The sequence below is a fragment of the Camelina sativa genome, chromosome 5 (assembly GCF_000633955.1).
Source record: "Camelina sativa cultivar DH55 chromosome 5, Cs, whole genome shotgun sequence".
NCBI classification, from domain to species: Eukaryota; Viridiplantae; Streptophyta; class Magnoliopsida; order Brassicales; family Brassicaceae; genus Camelina; species Camelina sativa.
In genome coordinates, this window is record NC_025689.1 from 6,328,083 (window position 1) to 6,350,500 (window position 22,418).

General features: G+C 35.3%; 4 protein-coding genes and 2 long non-coding RNA genes across 13 annotated transcripts; 2 read left to right on the top strand and 4 right to left on the bottom strand.

Moving 5' to 3' along the window:
• On the top strand, positions 1,295-4,965 carry LOC104785807 (interactor of constitutive active ROPs 2, chloroplastic). Of its 2 annotated transcripts, none has more exons than XM_010511091.1 (4): positions 1,295-1,529; positions 2,469-2,548; positions 2,742-2,922; positions 3,197-4,965. In XM_010511091.1, the coding sequence occupies exons 2-4, from the start codon at positions 2,529-2,531 to the stop codon at positions 4,745-4,747; spliced, it is 1,752 nt and encodes a 583-aa protein (XP_010509393.1). In that variant the 5' UTR covers positions 1,295-1,529; positions 2,469-2,528; the 3' UTR covers positions 4,748-4,965. The 2 variants fall into 2 exon arrangements, with proteins under 2 accessions (XP_010509393.1, XP_010509394.1); XM_010511092.1 differs by having other exon boundaries at positions 3,203-4,965.
• On the bottom strand, positions 5,121-7,931 carry LOC104785808 (TRIO and F-actin-binding protein-like). Of its 2 annotated transcripts, none has more exons than XM_010511094.2 (8): positions 7,719-7,931; positions 7,420-7,590; positions 7,069-7,314; positions 6,778-6,815; positions 6,621-6,689; positions 6,435-6,504; positions 5,662-6,290; positions 5,121-5,581 (listed from the first exon to the last, which is right to left on the bottom strand). In XM_010511094.2, exons 1-8 carry the CDS (start codon positions 7,873-7,875, stop codon positions 5,333-5,335), a joined length of 1,629 nt encoding a protein of 542 aa, XP_010509396.1. In that variant the 5' UTR covers positions 7,876-7,931; the 3' UTR covers positions 5,121-5,332. The 2 variants fall into 2 exon arrangements, with proteins under 2 accessions (XP_010509396.1, XP_010509395.1); XM_010511093.2 differs by having other exon boundaries at positions 6,381-6,504.
• Positions 8,429-10,535, bottom strand: LOC104785809 (nuclear transcription factor Y subunit B-8). Of its 3 annotated transcripts, none has more exons than XM_019245732.1 (7): positions 10,396-10,535; positions 10,032-10,259; positions 9,587-9,716; positions 9,389-9,394; positions 9,162-9,236; positions 8,980-9,036; positions 8,429-8,657 (listed from the first exon to the last, which is right to left on the bottom strand). In XM_019245732.1, the coding sequence occupies exons 2-7, from the start codon at positions 10,256-10,258 to the stop codon at positions 8,616-8,618; spliced, it is 537 nt and encodes a 178-aa protein (XP_019101277.1). In that variant the 5' UTR covers position 10,259; positions 10,396-10,535; the 3' UTR covers positions 8,429-8,615. The 3 variants fall into 3 exon arrangements, with proteins under 3 accessions (XP_019101277.1, XP_010509397.1, XP_010509398.1); XM_010511095.2 differs by having other exon boundaries at positions 10,032-10,284; XM_010511096.2 differs by having other exon boundaries at positions 10,032-10,288.
• LOC104785811 (probable LRR receptor-like serine/threonine-protein kinase At1g67720) lies at positions 11,978-16,828 on the bottom strand. The gene is made up of 15 exons (XM_010511097.2): positions 16,376-16,828; positions 15,610-16,144; positions 15,009-15,514; positions 14,796-14,928; positions 14,640-14,711; positions 14,484-14,552; positions 14,334-14,405; positions 14,183-14,248; positions 13,898-14,061; positions 13,554-13,798; positions 13,346-13,472; positions 13,193-13,261; positions 12,907-13,093; positions 12,674-12,809; positions 11,978-12,593 (listed from the first exon to the last, which is right to left on the bottom strand). Exons 1-15 carry the CDS (start codon positions 16,455-16,457, stop codon positions 12,252-12,254), a joined length of 2,805 nt encoding a protein of 934 aa, XP_010509399.1. The 5' UTR covers positions 16,458-16,828; the 3' UTR covers positions 11,978-12,251.
• On the top strand, positions 18,509-20,898 carry LOC104785813. Of its 4 annotated transcripts, none has more exons than XR_002037935.1 (5): positions 18,509-18,797; positions 18,989-19,188; positions 19,753-19,829; positions 19,911-19,973; positions 20,408-20,898. It is a non-coding gene; the product is annotated as an uncharacterized LOC104785813 (long non-coding RNA). The 4 variants fall into 4 exon arrangements; XR_767415.2 differs by having other exon boundaries at positions 19,124-19,188; XR_002037936.1 differs by having other exon boundaries at positions 18,509-18,793.
• LOC104785812 lies at positions 19,195-19,859 on the bottom strand. Its single transcript, XR_767414.1, has 3 exons — positions 19,767-19,859; positions 19,504-19,690; positions 19,195-19,406 (listed from the first exon to the last, which is right to left on the bottom strand). It is a non-coding gene; the product is annotated as an uncharacterized LOC104785812 (long non-coding RNA).

A 22,418-nucleotide genomic window follows, 5' to 3' on the forward strand; every position in this document is an offset into this window, starting at 1 on the left:
TCTTGTTTAATTATAGAGAAAGAAACTGTACTGAGGGTTAAAAAAGGTGGAGTATGGGAATTAAAATATACTCCCTCCGTTTCAAAATATATGATGTTTTAACTAAAACACGCAGATTAAGAAATCTTTACTTTTAACAAATTCAACCAATCAAAAACAATACTGCATAATATAAAATACTAAACTAATCTAAAAGTTGCATAGAAACTTGAAAACATCTTATATTATGAAACAAAAAATTTCTTTAAAACATCTTATATTTTGAAATGGAGGGAGTATAAAGTACTGTTTTAAGTATACAGATAAATGCATGCTTAGTATCTTCTTCTTCACTTACTTAAACAATAAAAAGATAACCGTTAGCAACTTAGCATATATTACCGTTAGAAATTAAGTAGAGCTAGCAGCAACATGAGGCAGAACAATGGCACGTGACTCTACTGGCGCGTCAACAAGAGCGACGCCTTTTATCATTTCTTTTCTTGTTTGTATTGTACAAGGATCCTCTCTCTCGTTTCCTCAACTTGATGCAATTACCAGTCCCAAGAAATTTGTTTCCTTTCGAAGTAATTATATTTTAAAGTAACAGTACGTAGTATAGAAGAAGGTTAATGGTGAAGGTGTAAAAATATTTTCCGTCATGTTTTAGATTAGAATTGTATTGGTAGTGCATATAATGTTTTTCAGCCAAATAGTAACAACATTTAGAACGTCTATTGAATGTTTTTTTTTAGTTTTTTTTAGTTTCTAATAGTAACTTCTTAAGAGTGTCAATGCATGCTAGCACGTGTCAAGCACAAAGCCGTAAGAAAATAGTAACTGATTATTACTGTTGTAAATCACTCTTAATTACAATAAGACTTTTGTTTTATTTGTGTTGTAAGGTAGTGAGTTGGAATTAAAGAAAGAGGTAGACGTTACATTTCTTTTTAGGCTTTGAATGGTGGGTGGGTACATGTTAAAACAACATAGTTATGGTTAATGGAGTTAATGATTGTAAACACCATTAATAGTGTGAATTTTACTTATACAAATTTTGGCGTATTTAACTTGATTATGCTATATATTGGTGTTGGCATTAAACTTTTCAAAAAAATTCTATTAACAAATATTACTATTTCTTAAGATAACGAACATCACCTGACCTACCTGGTCGGAAAGAGGTGGTAAATAAAATAGGGACTAAATTGAAATAAAACAAAAAGTAACGGGGCAAAATCATGATTTCTCCTAAATTCTCAATTTGTTCGCAGTCTCTCTCTTTTCTCTTTCTGGATATTAAATGTGTAAACAAATAGACAGTTCACTGGTACACACAAAAAAAAAGGACTTGGGAAACGAGCAGAGTCAGTAAGAGAACAACACTAGGGACAAAGAGAGAGGAAGAAGCTGATGTTCGAAGAAGCTCCATTGGTTTAGCTTCTAAAAATCTTTCATTTTTTCTCCGTTTCGTTTCTTAGTTACTCCGATCGCTCTGTTCTAAGAAACATTTCAGACCAAAAGAGAAAAAGCTAAAGCACACTGTGCAGGTGAAGAACACCCCCAACACCACTTCTCTCTCTCTCTCTCTTCTTTATCTGTTTGAAATACTTAAAAATGGGTTTTTTTTTAACTCTGTTTCTTAGAAGATGTTCCTTTGATGGGTTCGAAAAAGCCCTAAACTTTTCCTTATGTTTCTGGGTTTTTTATTTATTTATGCATTATTATATTGGAGAAAGATTAAATCTTTGAGGGTTTTGGGTTATAATTGTTCTGTTTACTCTCTTTTTTTGTGTGTTGTTATTCAAGTTGAAGATTCAGCCAAAGAAATTAATATAGTTGTTGTTGTTTTTTTTTCTAAAAACAAAGGGTTTTTTAAAATTTTGATTTTTTTCTAGTTTTAGGTTTAAATTGAAAATTTGTAAGTTGGTTAGTTTCTTTTAAGATCTGTTGTCTATTTTAGGGAAAGATCCACCTAATAAAACCAGAACCCACGTTAACTAAATGACATATATTGAAATTTGTTATTTTCTTCCTCTTCAATAGATTCCAAATTTTTTTTATAGAGAAAACAAAACTAAGATTGATGACTTGACAACTAAAAAAAGATTTTATGTGGAATATTAATTTGTACTTTCTTTGCTTGTAATTGGGTTTATCTCTGTCATTAGTTTGAATTACAATTTGATAAAAACTTCTCCTTTTTTATTTGCTTTGACTGTGAACAGTTTCTTTCTTTTTAATGTTTGTCTCTTGTTGCCGCCTTGGTTTGGTGGTAGTGGTAGTAGTTTCAAATGGAGTCTCTTTGAAGCTAATGTATTTGTATTGTTTAGTTTGTTAGGGTTTTTTTTGTTTTTATTGTACACTTGCTTAAGCTTTGTACTTCCGTTGAGTTTGTTGTATATGCTTATGATATTCTTATAATACTGGACTGGTGTTTGTTACTTCTTTCTTACACACACAGTTTCTCTTCATGTTCTTTTTGTCAGGTTCTTTCTTCAGAGGACCCAAAAGAAGAGGAGGTGTTTTTAGAACTCTAATCCCTAGCAATGCAGACTCCAAAACCTAGGTGATAATCCCCTCACTCTTGTCCAAAGCTTTCTCTTTTTGTGTGTCTTTTAGAGTCTTTGTTGATGTGGTCATTGGAGATTTTTGGTTGTAGTTTTTGAAGTCTTGATTTGTTTCAATGGTACTTGGGGGTGGCTTAGTCATTCTTCCTTGGTTTGTTTGACTAAGTTTTAGAGTCATTGTGATTATGATAGGCCGGGATCGTTGGAGGTGCCTCAAAAGAAATCTCCTACAGCAACTCCTAAAACTGCTCGTAAGCTCAAAACTTCAGAATCTGATCCTGTTTCGTCTCCCAACCCGAAAATCAGGACACCTAAAACTCAAAGCCCAAAAGTAGTTGCTGATCGCCGCTCTCCAAGAACTCCTGTAAATGAGGTATTACTAGCTTTGTTCAATGCTTTGTAAATCAATGCCTATTTGATTTGACTCCTACTGGTCTCAGTTAAGTGTATTCTTGGTTGTGTTGTCGAGAACCTGGTACTTATTCTTGGTGTATGAAGTTGGTCTATGTATTGTATCTTACAACAACTAATTAAACCTGAAAGTTGTTGAATCTGGACTCTTTGCAATAACTGATATGTGTATATGTGATATGTAATGCATCCATTTCGTAATTGAGTTGTTTATATTCGTTGCTTCTGTATGCAAGATTCAGAAGAAGCGGACAGGGAGAACAGCCGAAGTGGCATCTCAGATATCTCAGCTGCAAGAGGAGCTAAAGAGGGCAAAGGAACAGCTAAGTGCTTCAGAAGCGTTGAAGAAGGAAGCTCAAGATGAAGCAGAGGAGACAAAGCAGCATTTGATGGAGATCAATGACTCTGAGGATTCCAGAATTGATGAGCTTCGTAAGCTCTCTCAAGAACGAGACAAAGCATGGCAGTCTGAACTTGAAGCAATGCAGAGACAGCACGCTATGGATTCTGCTGCTTTAGCTTCTAGCATGAACGAGGTCCAGAAACTGAAAGCACAGCTGTCTGAATCTGAGTCTATTGAAAACTTGAGGATGGAACTTAACGAGACACTGTCTCTAGTTGAGGAACTCCGAGGTGAGCTGTTGGATGCAAAGGAAGGGGAAGCTCGGGCACATGAAATTGTGTCGGGAACTGAAAAGCAATTAGAAATAGCGAACTTGACGCTTGAGATGTTACGCTCAGATGGGATGAAGATGTCTGAAGCTTGTAATTCCCTTACAACCGAGCTAGAGCAGTCTAAATCTGAAGTAAAGTCACTAGAGCAACTTGTGAGACAGCTTGAGGAAGATAATGAATCCCGAGGAAACACCATCGAGGACTCATCATCAGTGGAACAACTCAAAGAAGAGATAAATGCTGCAAAGCAAGAGATTAGCCAATTGAAATCTGCAGTAGAAGTAACTGAGAGAAGGTACCATGAAGAGTATATCCAGAGCACGTTGCAGATAAGAACAGCTTATGAACAAGTCGAGGTAGTAAAATCCGGATATGCGGAGAGAGAGGCTGAGTTGGGGGAAGAACTGAAGAGAACCAAAGCTGAAAGAGAGTCTTTGCATGAACGGTTGATGGATAAGGAAGCTAAGCTGAGGATACTCATCGATGAAAACGAGTTACTGAACTTGAAAATCAAAGAAAAAGAAGAAGTGAACTTAAACTTGGAGAATAGCTTGAACGAGAAAGAGCCTGAGCACACGGACGAACTCAAGAAGCTAGAATCCGATGTGATGGAGTTGAGAGCGAATCTTATGGACAAGGAGATGGAGCTGCAGAGCGTAATGTCGCAGAATGAGAGTCTCAAGAGCGAAATGGAGACAATGCAGAGCGAGAAGAACAAGGCTATCAATGAGGCCTTAGAGAAGCTCAGGAGTCTGACAGAGGAAGCAGATAAGAGCGGGAAGAGAGCGGAAAATGCAACAGAACAGCTAGGGGCAGCACAAGTCACCAACACAGAACTAGAAGCTGAGCTGAGAAGACTCAAGGTTCAGTGTGATCAATGGAGGAAAGCAGCTGAAGCCGCAGCTACTATGCTCTCTGGTGGTAACAACAACAATAACAGTAACGGGAAGTACGTGGAGAGAACAGGATCGCTAGAGAGTCCTTTAAGGAGGAGGAACGTGAACATGTCGCCTTATATGGATGAAACGGATGATGAATTGTCATCACCAAAGAAGAAGAATGGGAGTATGCTGAAGAAAATTGGTGTGTTACTGAAGAAAAGTCAGAAGTGATCTTTGAAAGTTCAGGAAACAAGAAACCACCATTGTCTGTCTGTAATATTCGCTTGTTTTTTCATAAGTTTCTATGTGTAGACATGTTTTTGTTGCTAAGAAAGTTGTATTGTGAACTACTTTTGCTTTTCTTTTCTATTGACGTAGCTGAAACTCTCTGATCAACATTTATGAAGCTGAGCTTGGTTGTTTCCAATACAGAAAATATTGCTCCTAAAGTTGTTCCACATCTACTGCTATTGCTTGCTTTTTCCTCTAACCAGCTCCTATCTTTTTTCCATAGCTCTTTCTACCTCCTCTCCTCTTGTTCTTCCCGTGATTGCACATCTTGCTATTTGACAGGCTCGAAAATATTAAAGCTACTACATCATGATAATGGAAATATACTGTATTACTCAAAAGAAGGTAATATAACTTGATATACAAGTTGATATTTTTACTTTATAAAATCCATAACAAACCAGACTGCAAGTACAAATCAAAACTATACATGACAGCACTTGTCCTGTTGTCCATCTGTTCTTTACTTAAAAGCTGTAAATTATAGCAAGTTGCAAATGATTTGGCTTCATCACCGTACCTATATTATCCAAGTTGTTCCTCTGCACTGACTTTTGAATACATTTTGTTGGTAACCTTTGGTGAAGCCGAGACACTCAGCCTTGAACTCCTTGAAAGAGGACTGGCCTTTGCTTTAGACATTGTAGGTTGGGACTTTGCAGACGTGGTTCTACTAGCAGTTGATCCATTGGGAGTACGAGCTCCATGTTTTGCCAAGCCACTTACCATACCAGTACAAGATCCAGTGGGTGTTCGTGCAATGTTACTCCTCGCCTGTTAACAACAAAACATTCATATACTTAATGGCTTAGATACATTTCTTTGTCAACGTTACTCTGAATTTGGGAACTTACTCCGTCAAAGTAGCCTATTTTGGGTGACGGCACGCGGAGTCCTGTTGGTTTCATCACGGAAGCAGAAGGCATAGAGCCACCATTGACAAGTGAAACACGTTTCTCCAACTTAGGGTCGTTTTGGACAGCAGATGCATCTTTAGAATTGTTAAAAGGCTTCAAAGTCCGAGTTGTACCATTAACTGCAGGGCTGCTTTCACCAGAGACTGTTTTCTTGATACCTTTAGCCATTTTATTAGGTGTTGAAGCTCGCGGTGATTCGAATGACCAGTCAACGCTAGCACTAAGACGTGATACATTAAGCTTGGACTTGTATGTCTTACTGGCTGAGAGCGGTGACACTTTAGGCTGTCCAATAATTCTAGATCCAGCTCTGGATGTTGGTCTACTTGCCAAAGAATGGGAAGCTATTCTTAAACTCTGATCTTTCTTCTGCTTTACTGAATTTAGAGCAGAGTTGGTAGAAGCGATTGAGGAAACACTGAGACAGCTCTCAAGTGAAGAGCAAGAAGATGTCAGTTCATTCTTGGAGGCAGCTGAAGAACGTAAAGCAGATTTAAAAGGCACTACAGGTGTTGATGGTCGAGTTCTTCTTGAAACTGGAACTCTGGAAGCGAAAGGCTCTTTACCTGTAAGATCACAGTAAGATGCAGAAGTAAAGAAAGAGATAGTTTGTAAAAGACATTTAAAGACATCTTTAAGAAAGAGTTATGACTAACAGCCAGATAATTTAGGATTCGTTTCTTGTTTGGCTTTGTTAGTATCTACCGAACCTCTTGTAGTTCTGCTGAGTCCAGTTGATGGCCTGGAAATGGATGTATTATGTTCTTTTGAAGCAATGGGCTGTAGAAAATGTATCACAACATTCATTAGTACAGCTCAAGATTTTCTATCTCTCTTACTTATCCTGTCAGATGCTATAACAAGACAAGCACATATAGAGAGAGTCATAAACATACCTGCTTTGTCGCCTTTACTAATCCTTGTGTCCTAATACTTGGCCTTTTACGAATAGGATTGAGTTTCATCTGAGAAAACAAACAAAACAAAGACATGGTTAATCAAGGAAAGAGTGCAAAACTCAAACCATAGCTTAAATTTGTTATTGGCACTTACCTTTTCCTCAGAGCCAGGATCCTCTACTGTACTTGTAGCTACAAATTTTAAAAAGACGGTCAATTAGAGATTCATAGATAGCAGAAATTAACTATATACAGTTTCAAACAACACTTCCCATAAGTTCTTCTGTTAGATAAAAAAAAAAAAGAAGAAGAACCATTTTGTTAGACTAAAAGCTCCATCTACACCAAAACAAATAGAATATAATCATAGCCAGAGATGCAAATGCTTAGAATTGTAAAGCTTTTTCCTTTTCTTGTCTTAACCAAATATAAAGACTTAACTTACTTTTTGGGCTAGGTGTTGTTGCCTCATTAGCTCCCAATTCTTTAGTCTTGTCAGGTGTTGCTGGATCAGACGATATATCAGACCTTTGGATTGAAGCTCTTACATCTTCAAACAAACCAGTCTCCTCAACAGTGCAGTCACTTTTCAATGTAGATATGGACTCTGTTGATCTATGCAAATCCTCTCGAATGGTTGGTAAATTCTTCCTCTCCATCATGCTACACAATTCATCCGGTTCCAAAACACCTAAATTCGACAACAGCAACAACGCATCTTCAATCAAAACTAAACAACACACACACTAACTGAATTAGAAACACAACAGCAACAAAAAAGAAAAAGAAGACATGCCTGGATTGGTGAAAAAGGCTTTATCCCAAGCAAGACTCTTGCGTAGATGAGTCTTCATCATCGTATGAGGTTCCTTCTCTTCTAAAGTAGTAGTAGAAGACACCACAACCTCATCATTATCACAACAATCATGTGTATCTCCAAACAAACAAAGACCTCTGTCTTCCTTATCTAAGAATCAATAACAACAACAATGAACACAATCATGAACCATAAAATGACAATTCAGAATTGATACAATTTTGAGAATCCGATTGAGAGATCTAATGTTGTAAGCAAGAGAATTGATATAAAATTACCAGAGAATTTATCGTAGGTGGATGGATCGAGGAGGGAAGAAGAGAAGAAAAGGAGGTTATCATCCTCGGTGGAGACATCAATGAGAGCAAGACCATCGATGTCTCCAAGCTCCTCGCTTCTCCAGTTCTCCTTGTTGTTGTTGTCTCCTCCTCCCATAGAAAGAAACGAAAGTACCTTTACCAATCTAAAGGATTTAGCAAAAAAAAGATGTCAAAGAATTTGAAACGAAACAAATCGGCGGTTTTGTTAATTTGCTTATTTAATTACAATAATAAATCATTTTTTATTTGTTTTGTCTTAATTCTTCTATAACCGAAGTGCGTTCTCGAGATAAACGTGATCCGTTGATTTCTCAATTTGTGACCGTTGGATTTTATTATTTTTTATTTTTCTTCTCGTAGAAAAGGATCTCTCTAATTTGGTTTAACAGATAACGCCGTGTTTAAAAAAAAAAACAACTGTAACCAACATGTAACAATAAGCATCTAAATTTTCTCGAGGAAAAAAAAAAAGGTTAAATTCACAAATTACAAAATCACTACTTTATGTGAACATTTTGCTGTAGAGCACTAGGCATCGAGGTTTTTTGATATGAAGTATTCATTTTTGTCATTTGCTGTGTATTGATTGGTTGAATGAATCAGAAATCATTCTTTGAACATGTTGAAATTTTGAATCAATTTATGCAATAAAAATCCACAAAACCAAATATAAAAATGACTTCTTTTTAACATATTCAGAACAAATTCATAGAAAAAAAAAAAAAGAAATAAACAATGAGATGATGATTGTCACAAGTTCTGCATATATAATATAGCAAAACTCTTACTCACAAATAATATACAGATAAAAGATAAAACCCTTTTTGGTACCACAGTTTAATAAAATCCTCATCACTAGTCTGTTCCCGGCATTGGAACCATCATATGCTGCTGCGCCTACATTATACCAAGAGTCATGTGTAACAATTAGTTTTCAGTTGTGTTTATGCTTATGGGTATCCACAACACTCAAGGGTTCAAGGAGGGGATTCAGAAAGATGATCCATCAGTTAAATGACTGATCGGATTTGTGTTAACTGAGAAATAATCACTCATCTGTAACGTTTTGGGATTCTGCTTAAGCTAATAGTTTTCAGTTCTGTTTATGCCTATCGGTATCCACAACACTCAAGGGTTCAAGGAGGTATACTAAGCAAAGAAGAGAAGGATGTGTATCGTGCAATGAGTGTGAAAGAAAAGAGAAGAGAGGAAACTTTACTTGAGAGTTCCCATAAGGACCTTGTGAGAAAGAGCCTTGGTTAGGAAGCTGCGGGAACTGCCAAATGGTAAACAAACCCCGTTACTGTCAAGACTAACTCGCTTCATAGCTAAACCGAAAGAGACAAGACGCGCAGATAAATGGAAAGACATGAGGCATAAAGTATTGAGACATCTATCTACCTGGCCATTTTGGCTTGATTGTCCATCTTTCTTTGCATTTGCATCCCCACCTTTTGCTGATCCCTTTGTATCACCCTATTGATCATTAACAAGGATAAGGGAAGCATCAATAATTTTATACACTAGTTGCCTAAAAGATAAATATACAATAGATGATTCTCGAAGACTATCAAGTTTGTTGCAAGTATTAGGAATGAACAAGAAATAAAAGATGAGAAGCTACTGACCTCCATCTGAGATTTTTCCAGTTCAGGTAGTAGCAAAAGAAACAAGAAAAGGAGAAAACAGAGTAAGTGAGTGAACTCCAAAAACTTCCAGCAGAACTAATTAACATCGTAATCAAAATTGTATCTTTTGTTCCGTGGTCTGGAAAAAGTTAGGTAATCGATAAGATGGAAGCTGAAAATGGGGACACCAGAACATACCTCTCTATATCTCATCAGGTAAAGCTTCAGGGGTTCAATGTATTCTTCAAATCCTAAAGTGGCCATTGCCCAAAGCAAATCATCTCCATTAATGGTTTTCCTTTTCTCTCTTTGACACTTATCACTCGCTCTGCTCATCAAAGTCATAAAAACCCATTGCACCATTACCAAAAGGATCTTTGTAAAACTAGAAACCTAACCTGGATGATCCAATATGCTACATCAAATCCAACTAATGTCAAGACTTAAAAGACATCAAATTTTAACCAACCAACCAAAGCAGCAGACATTAAGAAAACCCAACAATCTCAAACTACCCAAGTGGACTTTAATCACCTTAAAGTTTAAGACTTTTGAAAATTGTGGTGAACATACATGTTCCCCTCTAAACAGGTCTAGCAAATCAAAATGTTGACAAGGTTATAAAAAAAAAAAGAAGACATACTCGCTGGTGATGAAGCTGATAAACTCAGAAACACATTCCTGAACAATCTCCTTAGCATCTTTAGCGATTTTGCCATTAGCAGGAAGACCTCGTTTCATAATACGGCTTATGTTAGCAATAGGAAGAAACCTATCCTGCTCACGAACGTGTAAAGACCTCGGACTTTGATCTCCACCACTCTCATGTCTTCCACCGCCTCCGGGACTCTTGGCCTGTGACTCCGTCATCTCAAGACCCCAAACAAAAAAAAAACCTAACTTTCCCAACAACAAACACGTAACAGACAAAACCCATCAACATAAACACATCACAATTAGAAAAAACAGAAATCGAAGATGAAATCAGAGAGAAGATATGATTTTACCAGAGATGAATTCGAAAAAAGGGCGGGAGTGAGAAAACAGAGAGGTGTCGTTGATTGGAGGAAGAGATTGGGGGAGGGAGGCAGCGAGGGGAGAGGAGAGATTGATCGGACGCTTGAGAAAAGAAGAGAGAAGAGAGACGTCTGCGATTTGGGAGATTAGGTTTTTCACTTTTAATGAGCTTTTTATCATCACCGTTCGTTTTTTTTTTTTTTTTATTATTCTCTCTGGTTCTTATTTTACCAAATCCAGATTCGCCACGTGTTCTTCTTATCTTTATTATCAAGGGTACATATAGTATGTATTATTAATTCACTTCTAATCATTATAATTTGATTTTGATTTTGATTAGTGGTACTTGTTATTCAATAGTAGGGAATTTTTTCTTTTTAAAAGTTTATTTTTGTATTAAACCCAGAGAAGAAATTAATTAACTAAGATTATTTTGAATTTTACCATTTGTAATTTTTCAACCAAAAAATGCAAAAGAAATGTATATCTCTGAAATATAGTAACTTGTAAAAGTTTTTTTTATAAAATATTTATGATATTTTTAATATTTTAAATACCTTGTCTATACCAAGGGCCAAGAATATATAGATTGTGATAATTCAAAGAGACAAAATAATTTACTCATATAATGTGTTTTTCAATACACAACATATATCTAATTTTTTTCAAATATAACTAATTTTTCTTGTGAAACACGCATTATATTATTTATAGAACATTTTTAGAAATATTCTTTTTGGTGCGTCTTTTTTTTAAATGCATCTCTTAGCTGTATATTTTCAAAAATATCGCACTCTCGTTAAATCTAAAAAATTTATATCAAATAAGTAAGGTACTTCTCGATGGTAACTTTTTCTCGGAGTTCGGAGACTCGATCCAAGTCTTTATAAAGTTTATAAAGTTTTACACATGTATAAAAACAATTATGTATGATTACAAGGTTACACATATTTGGGTAGATTTCAGGTTTTTAAAAACATTTTTTATAAGGTTTTAAAGACTGTATTAATTAAAAGTTGTATTGAAACATAAACATTTTTAAAATGAATGAATTCACAATTGGATAGGTTTGATATGTTAAAAAAAAAAAAATCGAATTCACATTTAGAGAAGATTTGATATATAAATAATAACATGAAAGACTCGTGTCTACGCAAATAGAAATTTTAAATAAAACTGAGAAAGATAGAAATCCATGTCATTAGTCCTTGTCCAGATCCGATATGTTGTTATTACAACGGTCATGATGATCTCTGTGACTAATAATAGCAGTAGCAAAACGCCAAAACGGGCTACGCATCGGTCGTCCTCAGAGTAAGTATCAGCTAGCTCTGCTCTTCTGCTGCCTTGTAGTTTCTTTTTCCCCTCAATGGAAGAAGCAACTATTGATCGTGCTGACAATTTGATCTAAAACAACTTTTAAAGAGACTTTTACTTTGGGCGATTGGTGAGAGTCGTTCAACCACTGGGAGAGGCAAACAAAAACTCAACCACTGGGAGAGGCAAACAAAAACTACACCTCTCAAAGGTGTCAATAGAACCATTTCCACGAGAACGTAATAAAAAGTGATATGATCACAAAATGTGTTGAAAATGTGAAAACATAAATATCACAATCCCCAGATAGATCACCGAGTTAGTCTAGAAACAATAAAAGTTAAAAATAAAAACAAACAAACTCGAAGCACAGTTCTTGTAAGCTCGAGTCCAAAAGAAAAGACTAAAACAAAAGTGCTGTTAAGCTCAAAACCTAATGAAGTAAAAAAGACCAGACAACGTGAACGGTCAAAAAAAAACACAAGGAAGTGGTGCATGCATCTGTACAAACAAAAGCCAAAATCTACTACTACCGAGCTGTTGGCTGCAAAACAGATTCATCAATGGAGACATAATTCTGCGATCCAGCCAGGTCAAGCATTCCCATGTTGAGTGATGACGAATGCGCCGAGCTCCTAGAAAACTCGTCCGATACTCCACCTCTTGCGGCCAATGCTTCTTTCTCGATCCTAATCGCGTCTTGGATATCCTTTTGCACCTCGGACATCGAGGGTCTCATGTTCCCATGCGGTTTCACACACAACAATGCTTTCTCAGCGATCTTCCACATTGACTGGAGACTGTAATCGTCTTCTGCCAGTGCTGGATCGATGATCCCTCTGATGTCCCCGTTGTCTATATGCATCTTGGCCTACAGAAAAGGTATCAAAGGAATGATCTATATATACCCCCAAAAAAAGAGTAGCAACAACTAAAAGAAAATGAACTAACCCATTGGACTATGTTCCGGCAGTTGACACCAAAGCTTTCATTTGATATGGCTTCTTGACCGGACATAAGCTCAAGAAGAATGACTCCGAAGCTATATACATCACTCTTCTCTGTTAACTGCTGCGATATGTAGTACCTTTAATATCAAACAATAAAAAAATGTGAGTTCTTGACATTTATGTTACTATCGATAAAGACATGTGGGGTTAAGTTCTTGGCTAAGTCTAGCTTACTCGGGATCAAGATATCCAACTGTGCCACGGACAATGCTAGAGACATGTGAGGTCCCATCAACAGCGAATTTAGACAATCCGAAATCTGAAACCTTTGCCCTCATGTGTTTATCGATGAGGATGTTACTCGTCTTGAGATCCCTGTGTATGATTGCTGGAACACACCCTGTGTGAAGATACTCGATCCCTACAAAAAACAATCAAAACCAGCAAAATGAAATATTGAAGTGGCCTCAGGATCAGAGGTCAAGAGCTCTTTCAGTTTTGTTTAGTATGATTCACTGACCTCGGGCTGCATCTTCAGCTATCTCCAGTCGTTTAATCCAGCTGATTCTTCGGTCACGGGGTACCACACCTGGATTAAAATACGCTTGTTTAACATAACATTAAACCAAAACGCTGCAAAATACACCATTCCTATCTTAAAAAGACATGTTACCATAAAGATGCTCCTTCAAAGTCCCATTGTGCATGAACTCATACACAAGCATGTTTTTCCCCTCTTCTTGACAATAACCAAGAAACTGCACAAGGTTCCGGTGATGTATCCTTGAGAGTAATGTAACCTGAACAAACCACAATCACTTGGATTATCTCCTAAATAGAAAATAAAAAACTCGTACTTGAGGGTGCATATTGATATTTACCTCGTTTGCAAACTCTCTCTTTCCCTGATATGAATTATTTGCAAGAACTTTAACAGCAATCTCTTTACCCTCTCTTGTTTTCCCATAATATACGATTCCAAAACCTCCGGACCCAATTCTCTTCTCAAATTTTTTGGTGGCTTCCTCGATCTCATAAAGTGTGAAGCAATGTGCGGCGTCTCCATGAGCTTCACTCAAGGTAGATGACACTCTCTGAATCGGCAAGGGACGATTAGTTAACTCCGCTGAAATTTAATCCAAGAAAGAAAGGTAAGCACATTCATCCAAACACTAGAATCAAGATACACTATGAAACCGGTATACTAGCAGAAAAAATAACATACCTGAAGTTTTCCTCATCTTGTTATTCTTCTTGCTTTTGCACATAAAGATGCAAGAAATGATGGTTGCGATTAGCAGAACAGCCGCACCAACTGATGCACCGATGATAACACCGAGCTTCTTCCCTTCATCTCCACTTTTTTCAAGATTAAGGTTTCCAGAAAAGCTGAAACCCACCAAAAAGTAAGAATGCATGAGTGTTATTGAGCACGTTTAAGACACTCTAGCTAGGAACTATTCATGCGAAAGCACTTTAAATCCGTAGTTGGATAGGACAAAATACTTACTTTGAGATCACATCTTTGGTAAGGTCTGATGGTATTGTTCCTGTTAAAAAATTGTTCTGCAGGTACCTGGAAACATAAAGCAGGTCAGGTGCATAAGAATGTAGATTATAAAATAGTTCTCACCACATGAATTAATGTTCAAAAAGCTTACAGTTCCTTCAGGTTTGGGAGTTTCGCCAACGAGGAAGGGATCTTTCCAGTTAGTCGGTTGTTCTCAAAGTGTCTGCAAATAGTTCATTATATATTTATAGTTAAATGAAGGCAAGAAAAGAAACTTAAACTTCAAAGAAGGTGATTTTACATTATCTCCAGGTTAGGGCACCGAGAGAAATCCGGTATTGGACCTGTAAAGTTATTCCCATCAAGCCATCTACCATTGACAAAATTTGCAACGTCAATAATGAGAACATCAGTTGTATACTCCTAAATTCAAAAAGTCTAAAGAAAAGCAACTTACAACTCAACCAATCCAGTCAATTTCACCAGGTCAGAAGGTATATTTCCCGTCAAGTTCATATTCGAAAGCTTGCTGCAGTTATAACAGGCATGACATATAAGCACATACACAAACAACCGATAGCAAAATAAAGCTACAAAAGATAGACATCCTTACACAGCAACAACCCTTGGTTGTGGATCCGAATTGCATTCCACCCACGACCATGGTGAAGGTGAACATGGGTCTCCGCCTTCTTGAGCCCACTCAGTGGAAGAATAGAGAGATGCCACATTAGCCATAATGGTTGCTGCAACACAAGCAATCATCTTAGAATCAAATGTGAAGAAGACACAAACTCTAAGAGGAAGGGCTAGTTGTTGTGCTCACCGTCTACTGAACCATCGCTTTTCCGCAGATATTTGCTGATCTCCATGGCATTCAGAAGGGGTCCTCTAGAAGAATCAGCCGTTTTGGCAAACCGGAAGTTGAGCACATATGGAAGGGTTATGTTAGGATAGCCAGGTTCATAAACACGATATGGTCCCAGCGCATTTTCCTTGATGTTAACAATGGCTTTGCTAATGTCAGGCTGATCAGGTAGAACTAATCTGAACTTCCTTGACTCGTCCTCAGCCAAATCCTCGATTTCAGAAAAGTAAGTAAATGCCCAACCAGAACCAGGGAAGCCCTCCAGATTAATCCTGTAAGTTAAGGACCCGTTCGTTCCAACCACAGCCGTCTGCATAACCTTCTGAGGCGGTTTCTCATGGACACTGCTTTCAATAGGCAATGTAGTCGACACTCGTGCAGTCCCAGCAGCAACATCCACAAGATAATTAGGCTTCTTTAACAAATCAGATTCCCATATTCTATCATACGGATCATCCGGGTACCTGCAATACCAACAACTTAGTGTTTTCTTAACTCATCCTGATAAAATCACAATGTTGTTCACACAACTAACAGAACATGAACTATATATACTGACCTCACGGGAGCTTCACTTTCAGCACCAAAATTAATCCGAGCTGCAACACTCAGGTAAAACCGCTCTTCAAAGTCGGTGCCATACATTGGACCATTCAACTGCCTAAGCTCAAGGGTAGATATAAACGGCTTCCCAGTTGTGGCATTGGACAAACAAACGCTGACAGTAGGAGTAGAAGCCAGAAACACCAGTTCTGCTGTCTCGATTGTATAGGTTTCAGAGATAGCAATGGTCGCCCAATGAGTCGCACCGAGGGAGATATCGAATTTGGGATACACATTGCTGCTGTTGTCGAAATCACCATACAAGAAAGTAGCTCTAAGGAGATAACGATTCCTACTAGTGACATTGAGTGTGTAGCAATACTTTCTTGAATCAGCAGGGAAATGCCTCAAAGTCGTGTACTGAGCTCTAGTTTCGTTAAGGGACGATATCTTAGCGGTTTCCCCGTATATAAGATGGTTATCAGGTGACCATTTAAGTCCAAGCTCATCAGTAAATGGCTCTGCACCTCCACAATCCAAGCTTACAAAACCTGCTCTTACCCCAAAAACAAGAACTCACTTCAAATACCACAAAGACTCAAACTTTTTGCCTACTACAGTCCAACTAAACATACACACAAATCTCAAACACCAGAGCTCTAACAAAAAGGCAAAACTTTTAAAAAACCCTTGTTACTCTACTGCATCACATAAAACTGTAATCCTAATTCAAAAAAGGAAACAACCAACAAAAAAAAAGTACTGAGAAGCAGTGAATTTACCTGGAGTTTGTGCTGATGAAGTATGGAAAAGACAAGTAGAAGAAACCAGTAGACACAACAAAAGCAGCGAGATTCTCACCATCTCCTACTCAGAGACCAAACACTTGGTAACAGTTTCAACACATAAATGGCGTTACAAAATAAAAGAGCCAAAAGAGATAAAGCAAAATGTGATCCCAGAAAGAAAAAAAAGTGAAAGAAAGCAAAAAAAAGAAATGAAAATTCACAGAAACAGAGTAGTCCAACCTAAAATATAATTACTTTCCCCAACAGAGAGATCTAAGGAGAGAAAATGGTTTAACCACAAAACCAAAAAAGTTAAAAAATTTAGGGGAACGTGAGAGAGAAATGAGTGTGTTTCTTCCTCGTTAAGTGTTTGCTTTTTTGCCTGATGTGAGAGAAGAGAGCAGAGAGAGAAGGAGCTTCAAAGGCAGTGGAGGTAAGTGGTAAAGTTGCAATTGTTGGGTCCATATGTACCCTTTTAACAAGTCCTGGACTCTACTACTTACATCTAAACCGTTCGTATGGCTTTTCACGTTTAATTTAATGGTCCAGATCATTTGTGGTCCACCTTTAGCGTTGTCGTAGGGGATTCTCACACCCCCGCAGTCTCCAGCGAAACGGTGCCATTTTAGTTAATAATGATATTTTCAGGTTTAATTCAGTGACATTCTCTTCTGTTTCTTGAGAATATTTAATTATTTATAGTTACATCCGCATGTTTATCTTTTATGGAAAATTAATACAATTTCATGAAAGATATAAAGGGATTAAGGGGTGTACTGAAACAATGATTTTGGAAGATTTTATGTTAATTAGAAAATTTAAAATTTTGATAGATTTTAGAGAAATTTATATGATTTATTGTAAAATTCTTTCAAATCTCACATGAAACCATGAGATTTGGATTTCTGTGTTTTTAACTAAAGAAATCCTTTCAAATCTTTCAAAATCATTAAAATCCAAATTTACCCACTGTTTTTGAATAACAATAGATTTTTAAGTAGATTTTTAAATCATCAGTTAATAACAGTAGATTTTAATTAACTTTTAAAAATTTATGATTTGTAAATTTTACACAAATCACTTTAAGATATTAAGTTAAATACATCCCATGAAAGTTCTCATTGTTATTATTATTGAAAAGAAAAATACTTAAAAGATAATGAAATCAAGTAGGAAATTTGAAAATTGATGATCACGATAACGTTCTTAAATGATCTAGTTCTAGTATATGCTAAACATAAATCTGGTAATATCTTAACTATATTCGAGCTTCTGTTTTTCATCCCTAAATTATTATATTCGAGATTCAGTTAAGTGTTATTCGGAGATACTTTACTTGGTTTTATTTTGTCAATAGAAAAGATAAATATTTATTAATATTTTTATTTACTTTTTTATATTTATATTTAGGCAATAACGTGTACACTATGAAACAAACATAATGAACCCAACGAAAAAAGGAAGTTCCACATTTAACTAGGACCGGACCCGCGCTATAGCGTGGGGGAATATTTTGATATTATTAAAGCGGATAAAAATAAATAAGATGTTATAATATCTGGTTATTATACTGTTTCTGTTCGTCCTATTTGCTATTGTTATAAAAAATAGATTAAAATAGAGCAATCTTGTCTTCGTCAATATTTGAGATTATGTACACTATTTAAAAAAAAAAAAGATTTTACTTTATTAAAAGGAACAAAGATGAGTGAAATATATAATGAGACAGTATATAAATAGAATTAAATAATAATTTATTTAAGACGGGGTTGTCAAAACATGAGTAGTTGAATATTATTTTAAAAGTTTGTGTTTATTTATACTAATATATATAATAATAATATGTATTTATATTTCTATGCATCATATACATGGGAAATATATTCCTCCAATGTATTGATCATAGTATATATAATTAATTTGTAGTTTATGACTTTTAATTGTGGTTTTGCAAAATGTATTATTATTTTTGAGTAACAGAAATTGGGCTATATTTTTAATTGCTACACTTAAAACAATTGGGTTTGTGTTTAATTTTTTGGAGATTTCCGATTTGGGCTTTGTTGGCCTTCTAAGTAAGTTTTATTTTTAACCTCTATCTTGATATCTGAAAAATGAATCGTTTTTTTCTTTTTCATTTCTTCCATCCAAGAAAACATCTACCATCGTTTCATCTCCATCTTTGATTCGATCTAAGTTACTTCGTGAGTTTTGACTCTCGAATTACAGGGTATAATTAAATTCATTACTTTTTCTTTACACAAAATCTTTTTGAGAAAACTGTTAAATCCGAAAAGGGGAGAAGCTGCTAGTCGAAGCAATTCGGTGTGTAAATGGGGTTGATAAAATTCTCAATCTTATGATTCAGTTTTGACCCATGAGTTTTTCGAACTGATTAATCAATTCAATTAGGTTGGTAAGTTGATTTTGATTTTGAATTGCTTTCGTTTATATTGTTTTAATTTTATAGGTCTATACTCATTACCAAACCCGAATTCCAAATACTTTCCCTTTTTCTTTTGAATTCCAAATTGATTTGGCTTTTGATTAGCAATACCGTATATGATTAATTGATATATTATATATTTTTTGCATTACATGTGCAAGCCTATACAATCAAACCGAAGCATATATACGAAGACATCATAATATCGATAAGATGAGTAGTGGTTTTTAAAAAAAAATATTAGATTGTTTTATTATGAAGAATATAAACTTATTGCTTAATTTGTTTCCCTTTAGACTTCAGGATATTCAGGATATCAAATGAGATGTACTTTCCTGTAGACGAAGCGACAAACAGTAAGGTTAGCTTCTAATCTTTTTACTTTTTTGATGCCATGCATTTTAACGTTTTGAATTGTGATTTCTTAAAGTATTATAGAAGCCTAAAGTAAATGTGAAAATATTCGAAGAAGAGGAATGATCAAAGACATCATTTTCCTTTCCTTTTAGAAGATGGAGTAGTGGTAGGTGGTGATAATGCATCATGTTGTCCAGCACAGTTGGTTAACATTATTGTTTCCTGTTAACATATTCAACCAAAATAGGTTTATTCACATGTAAATACATTTGATAAATAAGGATGACAAATTTAGAATGATTTTAAAACCTGATTATACCTGATCAAAACTCACAATAGTAGTTAAATTATCGGCACCTTGAGATGGCTAGATGGAGTCATGCATGAGCAACCTTGTAGACATCACTCCCATCTTTGATGTTATCTTTCTCAATACTCACTACAAACTGAAAAGTCTTGCCTACCAAAGACTTCAATCCTTTAGGGATGTTTGTTGGATCTTGGATCTACAGATGATATAAAACAGTTATATTGTATAAATTGGTTTTTCGTATAACTATCATGATAGGATGGATAGTATACCTCATCTAAATGACCATCCAGAAGCTGAAGAGAAGATTGTTAAATGACCATCCGGAAAAGACGGTATATTGCTTCCAAGAATGAATGATTTTCTCTTGTATTCTCCACCCAGTTTTGAATGGTTTGACAATATCTCTCTGATAGGAGTGATTGTGGGAGCCATCGGAGAAGGTTTGGTAATAGGGAGAGGGATGAAGCTAAAAATAGGTATGTTAATTGCATCTTTGAATAGCACAATCATATTTATAGGAAGAGTTTACCTATCAAGAATTAGGTAAAATATTATTTGTATATTCTAGAGTATATTCTTCAGATATTCAATTAATGACAATATTGATATTGTTTATAGATATAGTTAATGGTCGATTTTCAGTATAATTCGAATTAGGGAATCTAAGAAAGCGATTTTGGTTGTTTTCCAAATTTGCTTCAGAGATTGCTATCTTTTTTAGTATATTGATGAGATTGATTAGCGTAATTATTGGCTTAGTTTTCGTGATAGGGAGGTAAATTAGTATTTGGAATCTCTCAGCTAAAAGTTAGGAATACTGTTTTGGTTTTGATTTCCTTAAATGTTTTTTTTGGACTAAGATTTCCTTAATTGATTATATTAACTTTTTTTTGTGTAAATTGTTTTGCAGATTTGGAATCTGTTTGGATCCGAGTATCGATTCCAGATCCGAATAGCAAGACCTGATCCGAATTCATATATATCGGATATCAAATGGATCCGCGCGTGTCATCTAACTAAAAGATCCGATTGCAAATCCGATTGCAAAATTTCGGGTTAATTCAAAAATTATACCCGACTCAATAAGATATATTGTCACATTTAACCTTTGCTTAGTTGTTTTTGGTCGTTGGTCTCAGGGTCATTTTCGTCCAAAGGAGAAGTTGTACTTTTTTTTTACTAATATAGGGATGTCACATAAATATACCCGGGGAAAAAAAATCGTTAAATAAATAAATCGAGTTGTACACATGTGACAAAATTCCCAAAATAAGTCCACCACGTACGCTTTTGTCTATGTGTTTTAGTGTGCATCTACACATGTTACTATTTGTTGATATGTTGAATGTAATTAGAGTAAGATACTTGTAATTTGTTTTCAAGAAGAAAAAATGTTAGCGATATTGTACCCCAAAAAGAAAGTGTACATCTTATCATAATTATAGTGGGAAATTGGTAATTCAAATTGCGTTAACAAAATAAAGTGGAGGATAAAAGTTGTAAAAAGATTTTTCTCGAGTAGAGATAGCTTTAAATAATTAGATAACTATGTTTCAAGTTGCATGGATATAGTCTAGAGTTGTTAAATTTTAATATATAGAGTTATTAAAGGTTTAGAGATAAGTTCAACAAAATTAAGATCAAGAGTTCCGCAAAAATATCGTTTTCAAATGTTTAATGACATACAGTTTGATTGATCTGATCTTGTTAATGAAAATTTATTGTTACAGTACATATTTCTTCGGTCTCCACAACATCTATGTTCATTAGATTTTATTAGTAAATACTGTACTAAATAGTGTTTTAATAACCAAAATATAGTACTAGTTTATACTTAACTTAAGTTGTACTATGGCAAAGATGAGAAACGGTCAAAACGTTGAGAAGAAAACATAATCGGGTTTTGGGAGAGCAGACAAAAACTAGAGATCTGAGTGTTGTTTTACTGTTTTATCGTCTTCCTAAAAACATCGATCATCGCATCGGCTAATGAGCTTTTGAATCAATCTCTTCTATTGCTTTATTAAAATGGATTATTCTTCTTCTTTGCCTTTTCCAATATCATCTTCTTTTTTGTTTAGTTTCTTTCGTATCCTAGTTATCATCAATATGCTTATTTTATTTTATTTTCCTTACAGTTATTGTATTTTCTCCTTTGGATCATCTATTTGTATATTTTGTCACGAGACAAAACAACATGACAAGAGTCTTCTCTAGTCTTCTTTACAGCGTGATCGAACACTACATTCCTACCAATTTCACATTTTCTTCATGTTTGTAAAACAAAAATGTTGGATTCTAATTTTCTAATTTCGATTTTGGTAGATAAAGTAAAAGAAACTTTAATTAGTTTAATCATTTTAGTTTAAAGACTTTAAAAACAAGTCTTAGCATAAATAGAAATGATCTGTATGGGAAGATGACTAAATGGGTCTTATTATGTATAAAATGTGGACAAATGACGAATTCCTTTATCGCCTCCTTGTGTATCGACTTTAGCAAACTCCAACTTTTTGTATTCATAAAGATAATATTCTCATTATTATCTTTTTTCTCTTATCTGACTTTTTTTTTTATTGCCTCATTCTAATCTAAAAGTGATGCATCTCAAAAGAACGATCCCAGTGGAGACGTAGTGATTCCCTCCCTGGCCATTTCTAGTTCCAGGCCGTTGCCAATATTTGTCAATCAACATGAACTCCATAATTTAACAGCAAATCTTTTTGTCTTTTGAGATAGAATAGAAATTTTATAATCATAATAAAGTGACAAATGATATTCATGAACGTCGAATGAATATACATTGGCAACATAAAATTTATAACTGAAGCATAATTTTACTTTGTTTATTGCCTGTTGCCTGAGTTAGATTAGCGACCTATGATGAAATTTTAAGAATCATGTGATAAGAGTAGAAATCA